Source organism: Drosophila subobscura, chromosome A (assembly GCF_008121235.1).
Source record: "Drosophila subobscura isolate 14011-0131.10 chromosome A, UCBerk_Dsub_1.0, whole genome shotgun sequence".
NCBI classification, from domain to species: domain Eukaryota; kingdom Metazoa; phylum Arthropoda; class Insecta; order Diptera; family Drosophilidae; genus Drosophila; species Drosophila subobscura.
The window spans coordinates 5,128,386-5,144,691 of NC_048530.1; the positions used below are offsets into that span (position 1 = coordinate 5,128,386).

The window sequence follows — 16,306 nt, forward strand, 5'->3', positions numbered from 1 at the left end:
CCCTCAAAAAAACGACACAGAAAATGTATTTAAATTCGGTAATTGTGTCCGGCAATGTCTTCTTGATCAAGTTGTGTCTATCTGTCGCTCTGTGTGAAATATTTGGTAAGCATCAGGGCCATCGGCTGGCTGTTATTTCAGGGCCAGAAGAGCGATACTCATACGCTCATGCTTGTAATTGTGGCTGTGGTTGGTTTTTGGTGGCTCTACAGTCTACACCCGCATTTCGTATGCCTCCCGTCTTCAATCTTGTTTGGGTAATTGTTCAAACAGCAACAACATCATGTCAGGCCATTCGAAAGTTGTTCATGGTGGTTGTCCATGTTCAATGAACCTTTTCAACTGTTGCTGAACCATTTCTTGTTGCTGTGGCAAGTTCGAGTTCGTGTCTCGAGTCTTTCGTTCGTGTTGGAAATTGAATATTTGTGTGTGTCGCTCTCCGAAAATGTGCGTCTCCCCAAAACATGGTCCGTTGGAAAGTGTTTTCCGGCCTGAACTCCATTTCGTTACCTTTTCGTTGTTGGTTTTTCTTTTTCAATTTTCAATTTATGTCTCAATTAGTCGCCCAAAGGGTCTCCGGTCCTAATGAAGTCGCCATTACGGCTCAGAACAGTAGCTCCCTCTTGGCTCTTGGCTCTTGTCTCTGATTGCAATCCCATTTGGAGCTACTTTGTTGCTGTGGTTCTCATGAATATTTATCGAGTGTCGCCATATGGGGTTGCCCAGCTCCACATAATTGCCACTTCCTATGGAAAATCTGTGATTGGATTGCATAATGCCAGCAGTAGCGGATTAATGAATCAAATTAGAATCTCTCAATGCAGCAAATGGAGTGCAAAATGAAGTTGCAAGGGCGCCACAAGACTGCAAGGAAGAGAGTTTACTGTAGCTGTGATGGGAAATGCTAAAAGTAATTGATTTTTCGTGGCAATCGGTGGCCCGAAGAGCACTCGGACGTAGGATCTCCACACCCAAAGAGTTTACTGCCGCTTAAACGATCTCATTGAGCTCTGCCCTGCCCCTACATACAGGCATATACTTACACATGCGTTTGTACATATGTTTGTTAAATTAAGCATAGCTCTGACCACCACCACCACCAGCAGCAGCAGACAGACAGGGAAACACAGGTTAACACTAAGAAGAAGAGGGTTCAACCAGCCAGCCAGCCAGCCAGGGTTAGGGGTAAGGGTAAGGGCACCATCAAGACGTAGTCAGGTGGGGGTAAGAGCTGCCAAAGGAGTCTACGAAACTTGACTGCTGAAAATTAAAGAAGAATAAAGTCTGCTCTTTATTTCACAGGCAACTCCGTCAGCCGGAACCAACTTGAGTCTTGACTCTTGGCTCGAAGCAACTTTTGCTGGCTCATTTTTTTGGCAGCTGCTTGAACGACTGCGCAGGTGTAACACACACAAATCCTTACATATAGCAGATATATATATATGTACATATATATATATATATACTATATATAGTATGTATAACTGAATAAGCTGGAAAATGTTTTTGGCACGCACTTTGCCTTTTTCTCTCACACTCTTAATGACAGCCAATCATCATTTGCTTTTGGTCATAAATATCAAATTCATATTAGCTGCCAACCAAGCAGAACCCCTCCCACCACAGTACTCCCCCTTTTTCGCCTTCTTACCGGCCATGCCGTTTGTTTGGCTTATCGTGTGAACTAATCTAAGGGGAGTAGCTGGGGAGTTCCAGTCCCAGTTCCAGTCTCAGTCTCAGTCCCGGTGTCTACAACTTGTAGCTGTGAAATGATGTGCGAGTCGTCTATGAGCATAAGACGTGTAGCCTATGCCCATAGCCCTCTTCGTCTACCCCTTAGTCCCTTCCGTTTTGTGCTGGCTCGTATCATGGTCTGATCCAATTGCTGACCATCTCGGGGGCCCCTTCATTGTAATTGAAGCCCAGGAAAATGCTGCGACTGTGCAGTTGTTTTGCAGCTACTTTATTACACTCTGAGCCAAGAGTGAGCCAGGGCCAAGACGAAGCCAAGACGTACACGAACTGGCTTGGATTGCTTCTTGGCTTATTCTTTTTGTCTCATTTCTTTTGTCGCCTAGTCGAGCCAAGGGTTGCCTTTCGTTGCAGTCGAGTGCCCCTGCCCTGGCTCTGGTCTCCAGCTCTGACTTTGTGGCAAAAGAAACACATTAAAAGCATATCAAGTGAAATCATCAGCTTGTTCTCAGCGTTTCTCAGCTGCAGAGTGCAGCGGAAGTCTTAGCCAAAACCCCAACCACTGGCAACAATCGATGGCTACCAAAAAAAAAATTAGTTTTATGTCAAGCCAAACAATCGACAATCACAGTTCAACCAGAGACAGGCAAAGAGACGTTAGACAATGATAAAACATTGTGCGGAGAGGCTGGAGCTTCGGTAGATCTGAAATTTGGGAGCTACGTAGATCAGCATGTGGCAAAGTAGAGAGCAAAACAATGAAATTGTAGACGAAACTGTCAACAGATTTTGTGTGTGTTTGCTTTTGGGCTCGGCCCACGCCCATTTGGCCACATTTGATTGCCATTGTCTCGTTTTGATTACCATTTCCATGAACTGGCATTGAGGCGCTGTCACTGAGGGTATATGCGGCTGGGACACTCAGTTGGTGCGGGTGAAATGCAGGATCACCTCTTCGGGGCAATTGATCACCCAAAACTCCCATAAATGATGACTGAAACATAGGGTAACCCTCTCTGCGTCGTTTAGTTACGATTCCAGCACGTATGTGTACACTGTGCAGCGCTTTGCCCCATGCCACGCCCAAAAAAGAGCGACTCGTGTGTAAGAAATCAAATCGAAATCGAAATAAGAGCACATGCCGTCCGTGCAATTAGTTTAATGTTAGTGGCCGCACCTAGGCCTCGCCTCTTGCCAGCTTCCAGCTTTTAGCTTTCAGCTCTCAGCGCCCCACATTCAACTCCAGCTCCAGTCTCAACTCTTAACTCTGACGAGACCACTTGGAAGGGGTAGGGGGAACTACTGTATCTTGTTATATGTGAGTCATGGTGTGATTGAGATCTATTCAATCGATAATTGAGCGTTGCTGTGCCTAAAGATGGCAATCCCGTAGCTGAAATCTGCAGAGAGAACGTATGAAGATGGTAGATGAGGAGTGCCACGGGTTAATCGTCAACGAGCAACGAGTAACGAGTTCAACGAGTAATTTCAGTGTGACCAATGCCAGAATTGATTCAAAGATCAACCCGTTAACAACTGTCGCTAGAGCAGAACACTTGAAGAATGGTAGGATGAGGGGACACCTCATGTAGACCCTACACCATGTACCCTGAAACTGGGTGCTCCTCCAGCTCCAGCTCCAGCTCCAACCCATTTCTTGTTGCAATCGCACTAATTGTTGTATGAATTTCCACTTTTGCATAATTTCCCCAGACGTAGCCCCATTCTCCATGCGACTAGGCAATCATTAATATACAAATTTATGTTTATTAGGAGTTGCTCATCAAATTTATGCAACTGGGTGGCGCTTCCTACTCCACAAAATCCTCTCTTTGACTTACTCACTCCTCCGCCTGATGCAAAGCAGAACACAGCTTTCTGCCAGGCCATGTGAAATGCTTGAGAACTGAAACAGAGGCAAAGACTTTGGACAGACTGGTGTGGGTGTGGGTGTGGGTGGCTCCATTGTGGGACTTGCTCAACTCAACGAACAAAAAGATGAGCCAACAATTAACACAGTTTCCGTGTCGAATATTGATGCGTGGCCTTCAATGGGCCAGGGTCAAGGGTGGGTGGCACCTACCTGCACTGCACAGTTGAGGAAACAGTTATTCTGGCCGGGTCCATTCAGCAGACCCTTCGAGGATGGCTCCAGGCTGGGCGATGCGAGGCTGTTCGGGGCACGCAGCAGCTCCAGCAGGCGACTGCGTTCCGCTCCATTGGCCACGGAGCCGGCGGCGTAGAGCTTCGGCGCCGACTGGCCGTACAGCTGATGTGTGCCCATTTGATGGGGCGTGGGCGTGGGCGTGGCAGCTGAGGCCAGGCGATAGAGGGCGCCACTGCCACTGCTTGCAGCATTGAGGGGCGTGGTCGTGGTGCTGGCCATTCTGTGGCGACCGGTGGCAGACATTCGGAATCAAACTGAAAGAGCAAAAGGAATGGTGGAAAATGTTAGTTAAATATTTGATTTATTTATGGACTTGTTTAAAGAGTATTCGCAGGGGAAAGTCGCCTCGAAAAGCGCCCCCCTCCCCGAACAATGTATGACGAATGCCGCGTGCGTAGAGTAAAATGTGTGTCACTTGGATGCCAAAGACAAACGGACAACGGACGAACGGTGTGGGGAGCGGAAATGGCCAACTGGGATTATGCAACCGCTAATTGCAGGCCAGCCAGCCAGCCGGTCATTCGCAATTCATTCATCAAATTGCACGAATCGTGCAGAGGTTTTATTTTCATGTTTTTATTTTGTTTGTTTTTTATTTTCTTATTTTCTTATTTCTTGTTGCTTGTCCACATTTTCTGCTTTGCAATGCGAGCGCACAGAAAGACGACTTGAGCAACCTCGGAAAACTTTCTCAGCTACTCTCTGTGTATGTACTCTCTATGTACATATGTACTCTCTATGTATGTATGTACATATATGTATATGTCCGTACATTATCGCTTAGAAAAAGAGGAAGAAAAAGTTCAGTTGCAAGGTTCCACCGAGATTTGAACTCGGATCGCAGGATTCAGAGTCCTGAGTGCTAACCATTACACCATGGAACCATCCTCCGCACGAAGTCACTTTTTATATGACAAGAGTGGGTGGGAGGGTGAGCATTTGAAATTAGTTTTATGTAGCTATATTAAGGCAATTTATTCATTCATTTAATATTTATGCACTGTACATTCAGCCATGCATAAAAGTGCCCAACATATAATGCAAAATAACATTAGCCAAAGCAGCAATGGAATGTGGTAAAAAAGTGCTACAATTAATCGCTTATTATGGTTTATTTAATGATTATTTGTTAAATGGAAAATATATTAATTAAATGGAACACAACTTGAATAAGCAGAACTAAAATCAATTTCGAAAATATTCCAAAAACATTTTCATGTTTATTTCTATGAAATATTTCAGCAATATTCACATTGAATATTACGAGTGCAAACTATTCCCAGAAATGCGTTGGCATTCGCAGCACGTACAGTAAAAACAACGACTAAAGTCCGTGCATTCATACCATTAAATATTCCACTCGCTAAGCATAAGTTTTCCTTTGTTTATTTTCAGGGAATTCATTTCCAGAAAACACAAAAATATATTTTATACATTTATTAGATCAACGAATCCATTTCCAAGTCCAAACACAAATCTCTTTTTGGATCTCTACTTTTTGGAATATATTTTCCTGATTCGATTGCCCTCGATTCCCCGAATTAAATTTGAATTTTTCCAATTATCCACAGAAGGGAGGGAGGGAATAACCGAACGAATCGGGGTCTCTATGGTCAATTTGAGTTTTATGCTAATTGTTGAATGCCCAAAACGTTGCTAATTGATAAATGCTACCATAGGGCAGTGCTGTGGCCTCAGCTCACTGGCCGACACAGCTTAATTAACATAATCGGCCCGAGCACCTGCAACTGCAACTGCAACAAAGGAAAAACTGCTTTGCATATTAATCGAGCTGGCCCCGGCCCCGGCTCCGGCTCCAGCTCCAGCTCCGGCCCCAGAGCTGATGGAGGCGCTTCGTCTGTGGTGTGAGTGAGCTGAGGGGATGGGTTATGGGATAGGTGAAGCATTTTTCAATTGCTGTTGCGTGAAATGCCACAATTTGCGGCATGATATGATCCAATCAACATTCGCCAGCATCTGGCTGTCAATTCAATTTCTGTACGTATGGCAATGGGCACGATGCAACATCATAAATGTTGATAAACTTTATAATTTGCCACTCATCTGGCTCTGTGTTTTACTTCTTCTTTTTTTTGGAGTGCCTAATTTCGAAATTCTTGTTAAATTGCAACTAAAAACCGGACCAGATCGGACACGAGAGACTGCAGCAAAAGGAACAGCGTGAACGCTGAGTTAAATTCAACTGAATAATTGTTAAGTTTTGTTTGAGATTGGATTCACTACACAGTCAAAACAGTTGTTCTCACAGTGAAACAGGCCATCGAAGTTGGTTGATTAAAGTAGAAATTCCTGCAGACTGGCAGACATGTTTATGTAGCTCTAATTAAAAATGAAATGTCTCAATCCATCTGCTGGTTCTCTTTCTGTGAGAGCATAAAAACTGCAACACAACTCACGCAATTCTCTGTTCCTGCATGCAGGCTGCTTTCTTTTCTTAGGAATTAAATTTTGCATAGAGTTTTGCAAGAACTTTCTCTGGAACGCTGGGCCACACACAGTGGATGGGCTGTACAATGCCCACTTATGAAGTTCTGTCTGGTCACGCACTCGAATTTTTGCGACAATTACGCAGACTTTGAGCTAATGAGCTCTGGTCACTCATTAAGTTGTTGCCCGTTCGTGTGCTGGACACGATCTGGTCTGTTTGTCGGTCCATGCTGGCGCCAGCAACTGATTCTTCCCATTAGTCCGGGCACAGAGCTAAGAGTTGAGTGTATTGCGGAGTGGAGTGATGTGAGTGGATTGACCTCGGCGGAAAAACGTGACATAATGCAAATCACACGGTGCCCCCAAAGCAGATAGTGGACCCAAGTTGTGTGCTGTGTGCCACAATGAAAATGAAATAAAATGAGTTGGGTTTTTGATTGTATTTCAGGGTGCAGTGGCTTCGGTCGAGGTTTCGATAGAATGAGTCCCTTTTCATCTAAGGCTTTAGTAGTGGTTCTAATTCCTGCCACAGCCAACGCCAATGAAGGATCCTTCAAACAATAGCAAATATTTGATCAAATATCAGTTCCCCCATCCGTTGCTGTTTGTTCTACCCATAAATGACCCATTTATGACCAGCCCACATGCCTGTTTATCGATGGATCGGTGACCAATCGAAAACATATCAAAACGGTGAGGAAAATCTGCTATTCCAGCGATTGGTCATGCAAAGAAAACGAATTTCGTGCAGTATTAGAGCAATTTGGATCTAGGGGAGTGGTACAAGCAGACTTTCCTCACTGCCACAGATTGTTGCAGGTCCAAGAGCAGCCTCCTTTCCCAGTTCCCTGTCTCAGGCTAGACCTCAGCCATGACTCTGCATGACTGACAATTACAATAGCTCAATCAAGTACCCAGCCACCTGCTTTAGTTTTGTGCGAGTTTCTTGTGGGGCCACACTGCTAGTCTCTGCTCCAGCTCCAGCTCCAGCGCCAGCGCCATCCCCATGCCAATGTCTGCCTCCCCCTTTCAATGATCGAGTGAGCCTCAATTGCTCTAGAAACTATGCCAAGAATGTTGAGCACCTGTTGGCATCATTTCTGGCACGACAGCAGCTGCAGCAGCAGCAGCAGCAGCAGCAGAACTCGCAGTTGCAGTTGCAGTTTCAGTTGCTCCAACAAAAGCAGCAGCAGCAGGCAAACGAGTTGCCTGCTTGTCTCCGACCCTGAGAAATCAATTCAGTTTCTACTCGGGCTTTGGTATACTCTCCAAAAAGGTACAATGTATGTACAACATATGTGAGCCAAATGTATGTATTTGTTGCTCAAAAGGTTGTTCTAGATGGGATTCGTAAGTATTATTGCTAAATCATTTAGTCAGAAAAGGTAATTAAATATTCGGCTACCAAAGCAGATCCATCCCTCTGCTTTATCGACTATGCTGCTGCTGCTGCTGCTGCTGCTGCTGCTGCTGCTCTGCTGCTGCCCTGCTGTTGCTGGGCTGTGAATGAATCGTTTGAACGTGTCGGTGCTTGAAGCTTCCAATTGACCAGCTGCTGGAGTTGTTCTGCATCCAACATGAATTGAATTGATGTTGATGAAGGTGGGAGGGGTGTGTGTGTGGTGGGAACGAGATCAAGATGAAGCGAGAGGGCAAGTGGTTGTCCCTCTTCGGTTGTTGTTGTATTTAATTTGACAATTTAACGGCGTGCATTTTGTTAGGGCGAAGCTGAAGCCGAGCTCGAGCCCGAACTTCCACCCACATGGCTCGCTCCATAGATAACGAAGCATTTATGTATGGAAACGCTTCGGCCCACGCGCCACCTTCGCACCGTTGTGGGCGACAGCGCTGTCCGAACTTGAGCACAGACCGAACCTGTGCTGACGAACCGCGCTCTCTGCCTCTGCCTCTGCCTTTGCCCGGTCGCTGTTGTCACTTGGCTACCTGCACCCTATGCTGTACTGCAGTCAAATTCTGGCACGAGTTTGATGCTCGCCAACGAACATGTCGGCTTCGGCGCATTCCTGCTGCTGCACTTAATGGTGAGCGCGGGGACCTCCGTTTGGCATTCCCAATCGTCGCGCATCAAATCGGTGTGTGGAGAGCGGGGTGGGGTGCAAGCAGCAACCGCGATTGATTGGACGCGCATGCGCAAAGGCGATGAGCACTTGGCACAGCGACAGCAGCTGCGCAGTTTAATTGCAAAAGAAAGAAAGAATGTGAGCTTCTGCCAGCAACTGATGGACTAGGGAATACTGTGGTTAGAATACGAACCATTAACCTTGTGCAGACCAAAACAGTTGATTCTCTCCATTAAAACATTCTCTGTCCAATGCCTGAGCCACCCCAGGAACACGCTGTAAGAAGCCACAAAGCCACAGCGGCGGCAATCAAGAAAATGGGCGTCTTTGTGCGGAAAATTTTAAAGAGTGGGATGGAAGAGGGGAGAGTGAAGGAGAGGCTCTCCCATGGAGACCGCGAAATCGAGAACTGCCGAGAGACAATGGCTGATTGTGACTGACAGCATAATTTATAGTTTCGCGATTTGAACTGCGTCACCAGCGTGGTGCGGGCATCTCTCCAGCATTTGACTTTGACTCTTGTGCCGACAAAACACGAGCCCCCCACCACCACCCGTCACCCGTCCGGGGAAAGGCAATCCCAGGCGCAGCTGCGCGATGATGATGCTGCGTCCACTCTGGTGTGTGTAAGAGGAACCGCCAACCGCCTGGAACCGCTGCCCAATCGAATGGAAACTCAGCATTGTGTGTGGCCCATCCAGCGATGGATGCCCTGACCACAGCACTCATAACTGACAGCGGTCATCGGTCCAGCTATGCCAAGCCATGCCATGTACATCTTCGACATGTCCATCATTTCCATTTCCATTTCCATACCCACCATCATCATCATCTTTGAGGTATGCAAATTGATTTTTGGTGGAGGCCCATCAGATGTAGGCTTCATTAGCGAATCGAGCCGAGTAGTTTGGCTGCCATTAGCAACACCTTCGACCAGTTAATTATGGCACCGACCATAAATCCACGTTCGATGCACGTTTAACAAGATCCACCCAAAGATACAGATACGCCCAGCAACAGATTGATGGGGGATCGGTCGGAGGTGGGCCGGCCCGGGCCGGGCCGTGCCGTGTTATGTAAATTTTACGCATAATTTTTTTCCTTTTTGACAAACGCAACTCCATTCCCAGTCGAAGAAATACGCCACAAAAATAACCACAAAATTCTAAAGCGATACATTCCGCACACAAATAAAAAAGATAGTGAAAAAAAGGTAAAAACAGAAAAAAAAACTACTTTAAAATGCACAAACAAACGCCTTGCCTTGTTTTCGGTGATTTTTTGTTTTTGTTTTTTTTTTTTGTTGGGGTTTTGTCTTATATTTTGTGGCTTTTAGCCACGTGCTGGTCTGGTCTGCTCCCCCAACTATGCGAGTATCTCTCTCTTGCTCTCTCTCTCTATATGGCCTGCTCTGTCTTCGCAGACGGTTTTATTTTATGGAAATTAACATTTTTTAATGGGTTTCTTTTTCCAGACACACACACACACACACACAAACACATTAATTGTTTGTCGGAAAGTCATGTCATGCCGCATATTCTCTTGCTGGAGTAGGATATCCATCCACTACGACTAGTGGCCATTTGGAGTTTCTCTAGGCCCGGTTACCTACAAACGAACAAATTCCCCTAATCATGGTCTGCTGCTGCACAGGTTGCGTGCTGCGTGTTGCAGTACGTCCGTACATCTATCGATCTGGACAGGTTTCGGCGCTGACCGAAGAGACCGAAGAGACCGAATTTAACGGTGTTTCCCAAGGCGGGGCCTGGGGTGAAAGCGCTGCAGACATATTTATTTATAAAGTATACATATATACAAAATATATGTACCTATGTATATATTGTACATATTTATATGTTTATTCGGATGGTTCCAAGAGACAGCACTTAACCTTTTAAGACACTTCCTTAGCTTCAGGTTAATTGCAGCTCAATATTTATCTTCTAATTGCTCCAAACTTACATGAAATATCTCTCTTTTGATTTAAATTTGGAATAATTATAATGCTAATTGATGGAACAGCTCAGCTTTTGCAATTTTGTGCGGCTGCAAAACTAAATTTGGGATGGAAAATTCCTTAAGATAGAAAAAATCTAATCAAATGGCAACTTAGACACCACATGGTCTGAGTCTAGACTCTAGACTTGAGCACGAAATTGTATACTCCTATCCCGTTCCTCTCCTCCACCGATCCGATGCGATGATGCAAATCAACGCGTTCGAAGATCGCAGAGATTCAATCAATCAGAAACGAAAAGAGCAAAAAATGCTCAAGCAGCAACCGAAACGAAAATGTGGAAAAATCTTCGAATGGAAAAATCAATGATAATGATGATAATAACAGTGCTAATAATGATAATGATTGGCAGCCACATGAGAGCGAGGAGCGGCGGGGGCTCAAGGCGTATCAAATTTTCGACAACACTAACGGAAAATGCTCAATTAGTTAACGATTTGTGGGATGCAAGATGTGGCAGACCCGGAGCCGACATGTGGGAAACCAAAAACCGCGGCCACTTGAGCCACACACACACAACAAAATTGTACAAAATGTTGAGGAAAATGCAGCTCAAGTGATCAGCCAGAGGGGGAGAGTCCCAGCGGGGAACAAGAGGTTGACAAGTGCACTGGTTGGCATTACATTTTGGACAGGTTTGCTGGCACACACACACACACACACACACAATCTCCATCAATCAATCTCCAATTTAAAATCGATTAAAAAAGGAACCACGAAAATATTCTGGCCAAAAGGAGAGCTGCCTGCCTGGCCCGGTCCGGCTCCTGTCACGGCCACTGGCTGCCCATTTTGGTGTGTTAGTTGAGATGTTGTTGAAATTTAAAGCCCCCAAGCCCCAAAAAGAGAAGAACACGAGAAGAGCTCCGGCACGCAACGTCAACAAAAATCGAACATAATTACAGAACGAAAATGGAGACGGGGCAACGGGAAGAATTACGGTTCTTGGGAGAATCATCTTGAGTTGGGTTCCCTTACTTCCACTCCACATCCATTCGAGATTCCATTCCTCCGCTTCGCCGCCCACAACAGCAGATCTTTGATCGGTTCAAAGGGAGAGTCGGGTGGGAGTCGGCTACATGGCCAGATGACAAATGGTTGATGGAACCACCATCCGCAGATAGATGGAGATAAAGTCAAAGTCAGAGTCAGACGCAGACGCAGACATAGATATGGTTATGGCAATGGCTATGGCTATGGCAGTGGCAGTGTCTATAGTGAATGTGAGATGTGAATGGCAAGAGCGAGCAAATGAAGCCAAGACAATGCCTGGGACACAGCAGGTTCAATGACAGCACCCAAGATAATCATCTTCAACACCATGATAATTCATTAAAATTTTGTCGTTTCGCGTTCTCCATGCGGAGTAAAGTTCTCTGGCATTCAATAAAGGAGTCCGCAAAGCGAACTTCCACTTTGGAAAGTCTAATAAATGGTTAAAGTTTTTCAAATAAAATGTGCCCCAAGGCAGTGTAGCAGCATTTCTTTTTGTGGAATTAAAACTAATAATGCATACAAATGTAGACCGATCAATGATCTTTCGATGCCAGAAATTCTTCTTTCGCTGCACAAAAAAAGAGCTCCCTACTGGCAGAAATAAAAGCAGGGCAGGGCAGGGCCTAAGAGTGAGTGTACATGCGGTGCGTGCCTGCACATGTTGCTGCAACATAGTACAAAGATCTGTTTATTGTTTACGAATGGCCAACAGGGCCACCAGCAGCACCCGCCCCACCCCATGGCTCGCTGCGGAATCATTTTTAGCTGTCCAGGCACGTGCCCCTGCCCAAGGCTCACCCTTTGGCCGTTCTCGAGAATAATCTGTTTGCCCGCCTTTGCTGCAATTCGGAATTTGATTTAGGGGCAAACGAAAGTTGTTAGTCGGCAGGGGAGGTGGGACAGCGGCCAGCATGATGGGAAGCACGTCTCGATGCACTCGATGTTTATATTTTATAGACCATTTACAAGGCGGCAACTGAAGACTTTCGAATGGAATTCCAATTGGTTAAGAATCAAAAGTTCCTGCTTCGAGTCACTTAAGTGGCCAGAATAGGGGAAGTTGCACGTACACATACGAAAATGTAGAAGAGAGACAGGTTCATCTATCCAAAGCACTTTTGAAGATACTCGTGCTTGTTAATGTGTTTGATTTGCCTTCAACTTGAAGCAGTATAAAAATACATTGAGGAGAAAGCTGTTCAACAATCAAATATGAGTCTAATCTAGGAACCATGCCCGAGTGCTTAACAAACTTTTGCTGTGTTTCTCGCAATTTCCTACAATTATTTGAATCAACAATTTATTCAACCCTTTGTTCGCCTTCCGCCCCTTTCTCTTGTTGTGCTGTTTTTATGTTCTGAGAGCATTGGGTCAATCGCCTTCCACTTCTACTTCTACTTCAGCTCAAAGCTCGAGCGAGTCTCACGCAATTCGCTTTGAACAATTGCTAAATTGACATTCGCTTGTACCAGTTTGTATCTGTATCTTTATTTGTGTCTGCATCTGTGTCTCACTCGGTTGCTCCACATACGAGTATGTGCAAATTTCTTTTCATATTTTCACCCATTTGTATGCCAGACGACACAAAATTGCTTAATGGTTATTAATTATGTAGATGCCAGCTCTGGGAGCAGCATCTTCAGCTGCTCCTCCCTTCTGCGGTTGATGCCTCGGCCTCTTTCTCAGGCCTCCTTCAACCCCAACTCTCGACTACAAGTTTTGCTCACCGCCAACGGCAATTAACAATCTTTTGGCGGCGACAACACTTAACGGTACATTTTTATCGAACGCATCGACTACCTGGGCAGACATCTACGCACCAAAAGGCGCTGCCATCAGCTCTGGCACTGGCAGGTGAAACGCAAAATTTTATGCAATTTGGGGGGGGACAGCAGGGAGCAATTTTGCCGCCAATTTGGGGCACACGGATGTACATACATGCATATGTAAGTGAGTCGCCCTCAGAGATCTAATAGCCGAAAGAGACCAGAGAGCCATCAATCAGTTTCGTTCCCTGTGGCCATATACTGAGAGATGTCAAATATATCACGTAGCAAATGTTTCATGCATAACTCTTGCTGTACGATCGTATCGCATCAGAAAGTGACTGACCCCGAAACCCCAAAAAAAACCGAAAAAATATATGTACATTGCCAGAGAAGCCACACCGCAAACATTGCATTGCCGCAAAAAAGTGTGTCCAAAAAACCAAACCAAGAACTCGCCAAATTAGAGTGTCCAAAAAAAAGTAAAGCATGGCGAGACCTTCGGAAGCCATGAATCTGTATCTGTAACTGAGTCTTTATGCAGCTGCAGGTTTTCACTCAAGTTAGAAGTGATCAGAATTTCCATGCGGCTCATCCTATTGGGAGTTACTTCAGCAAACAGAAATCCATTGATCACTGATCGTCCGCCATGTCCATTCCAGCCCATTCCACTTTCAGTCTTTTTGTTGTTCTCTTCCCCGGCTACTCTGCGTTCGCTGATTGATTGATTGATCGTATCTGATTATCCCAGGCAAGCGATATCATAGCAGAGCCCTTACCACTTGTTGATCTCTGCCCCCATTCGCTATCCGATATTCACTTACCTCTTTACACCTGAACTCGGTATGTGGCTGATGATGATGCTGTGGCTGATGATGCTGAGTTCGATTTCGAAGATGTTGGAGCTTGGCTGGATAGGTGCAACAGTTGCGGTTTCATTTTGTTCACGCTAGTTGACCGGAAGTTTTGGCTGGCCGCAACACAGGATATGGATATGGATATGGACACGGATACTTCAGGGTGTTGGTGCACACTCACCCAACGAAAGGGCGAGACATTTGGGGGCTTCGGCCTCGACTGTGGCTTGACTGTTGGCCAATGTTAAGGGGCTACTTTTCACACGCTTTCACTCGAACAAAAAAACAACAACACAAACAAACTTTCAGCTGCTGCTGGGCGAGGTGGCAAGGGGGGTTTGATTCAGGTTTGCCGCACAGCTCCAAATAAACGCTGATAAAACGATGCAATGCCCGATGGCTGATGCTCGATGCCCGTTGCCCGTTGCCGATGGCTTGTTAATTGTTGTTTGTCAATGGCCGATCCACGATGTTCGTAGTGGCTGGCAGCTCACAATTATTGTAGTTTGTCGTTCTGCGAACACAAACATCCAAATATCAAAATATCAACAGGTGATTCCAAGTGCACAAACGCAAACAAAAACCACAAGACGAAACGCGAAACACGAAGCACACACAAACACAAACAAGCGCGCGCGCGCACACGCACACCCTCAAGACGTGAGATATGACGACAAAAATAATGTTGCCGCAGCGAACACAAAGTCAAAGCAACGGAGCAACAACCGCTAGAAGCCGACAGCAGGCCGACGTCCGTACATTTTTGAATCCGAAATGGAAATAACCTGCTCTGAAGCACAACATAAACCGCCGCCACACAACACGGCGCGGCACAGCACACTAATATCTGTCGTTTTTGTTTGCCCCACCAGTGCGGTCACACTGACGATCGGCGCACGATCGACCATCTTCAAAGTATGCACCAGCAAAAGTGGACTGGAGTTTGCCGCCAGGTGTCGCTGACACGCCATGGCGTAGCCAGTATCTGTAAATATGAGTCGATTCCACTAGTCTGGCAACTCTGCAGCTTCGAGAGCAACGCGCGAAAATTAAAAAATTCGAAGTGGTTGAAACATAATACACAGGCCACAGAGTTACTTCAAAAATGTTTGCATAGAATAGCTTGTACATTTTTTGGAACTGCAAAGCATAGCAGGCCATACGAGAAATGGACGGCAAAGATGAATTAAATTTTACACATTCATTTCTGTGAACTTGATCGAACTTTATGGAGCTTATCGCGCCAGCTCGACTGCTGAGCTTATTTCTTGACCACCAGATGTCTCCGTTGGTAATTGCATACATCGAAATGTAGTTGCCATGTAGCAAATGTGTACTTGTCGTGTAGCAAGCTTCATTTTCAAATTAAAAATAAATGCGCGGACTTCATAAATAAGCTCGAACTATTAAAAAAAAGATTTTCCGTTATCACCAATTGGATTAGATCGCTGATTGCCGTTGGATGGCCATAACCAAGCCGACAAGTGTCTCCCCAGCACATTTTTACGAGCCTTATTGCTTTTCTGGCCACATCTGGTCGTGACCCCCACATCTGGGAGGCGGCTGGCAGTTGCAACAAAGACCAAAAACCTTTTTGGCCAATCTTTATGAGTACTTTGTGCAGGGGGGAGGGGACTGTCCCACTGTCCTTGAGGGTTGGGGGAATATATTTATTTCCGTTTGCTTTCTGGGTGCCTGTCCGTTTTATGGCTTCAACGGCTTGTTGCCTTTTTGAGTTTCTGTATAATTTGCTGTCAGCACATGGCCCCAGCTCCAGCCTCCAGCCCCGAGGCACCGACCATCCAAGACCATTTTCGGGATGGATGAATGGCAGGGTCTCTCCCTCTCTCGCTATCTCTATCCCTCTGCTTGGGTCAGCGCCTCGGCCACGCACTCATTATCGCTCGTTTTATTTTCATACATTGTTCTCCCCGACGCACACTGCCCACAAAAGCGAGCAGAGAAGAATGGAGAGAACTTGATGAGGTTGCGTTGTGTCCTTTGATTATGCCATTGCCATCTCTTTGCCTCTTTGACGCTCGGCAATGTTTCGTCATTATGGGCTCTCGTAAACATTGATGACAGCCGCCCGCTGGGGTGGGGCGGCTGCTGGCGATGCAGTCATGGCACGCCCTTCAATGCCATTGCCAATACCCGTCCCTGCCCCAGAGTCGTGTACTGTTCTGCCTTTGATTGATTCTTGGGTTTTTGGTTACAGTTACAGTTTTGTGATTCAAAGGCCCCATAAAACTCTGGCAGGTTGCGCAATGAGTTGGCTGCCA

The 16,306-nt window shown here is 45.9% G+C and overlaps 1 protein-coding gene and 1 non-coding gene across 2 annotated transcripts in view; both read right to left on the reverse strand.

Annotated features, from left to right (window-relative positions):
• LOC117903439 (hormone receptor 4) overlaps positions 1-14,578 on the reverse strand; it is a 49,349-nt gene extending 34,771 nt beyond the window's left edge. The window contains exons 1-2 of the mRNA XM_034815465.1: positions 13,992-14,578; positions 3,776-4,113 (exon numbers count right to left, since the gene is read on the reverse strand). Of these exons, the coding sequence (XP_034671356.1) occupies positions 3,776-4,102 (327 nt within the window). The 5' untranslated portion in view covers positions 4,103-4,113; positions 13,992-14,578. The remainder of the gene's footprint in view (positions 1-3,775; positions 4,114-13,991) is intronic.
• Trnaq-cug lies at positions 4,672-4,743 on the reverse strand. The gene has a single exon. It is a non-coding gene; the product is annotated as a tRNA-Gln (tRNA).
• Positions 14,579-16,306: the final 1,728 nt, after the last annotated feature.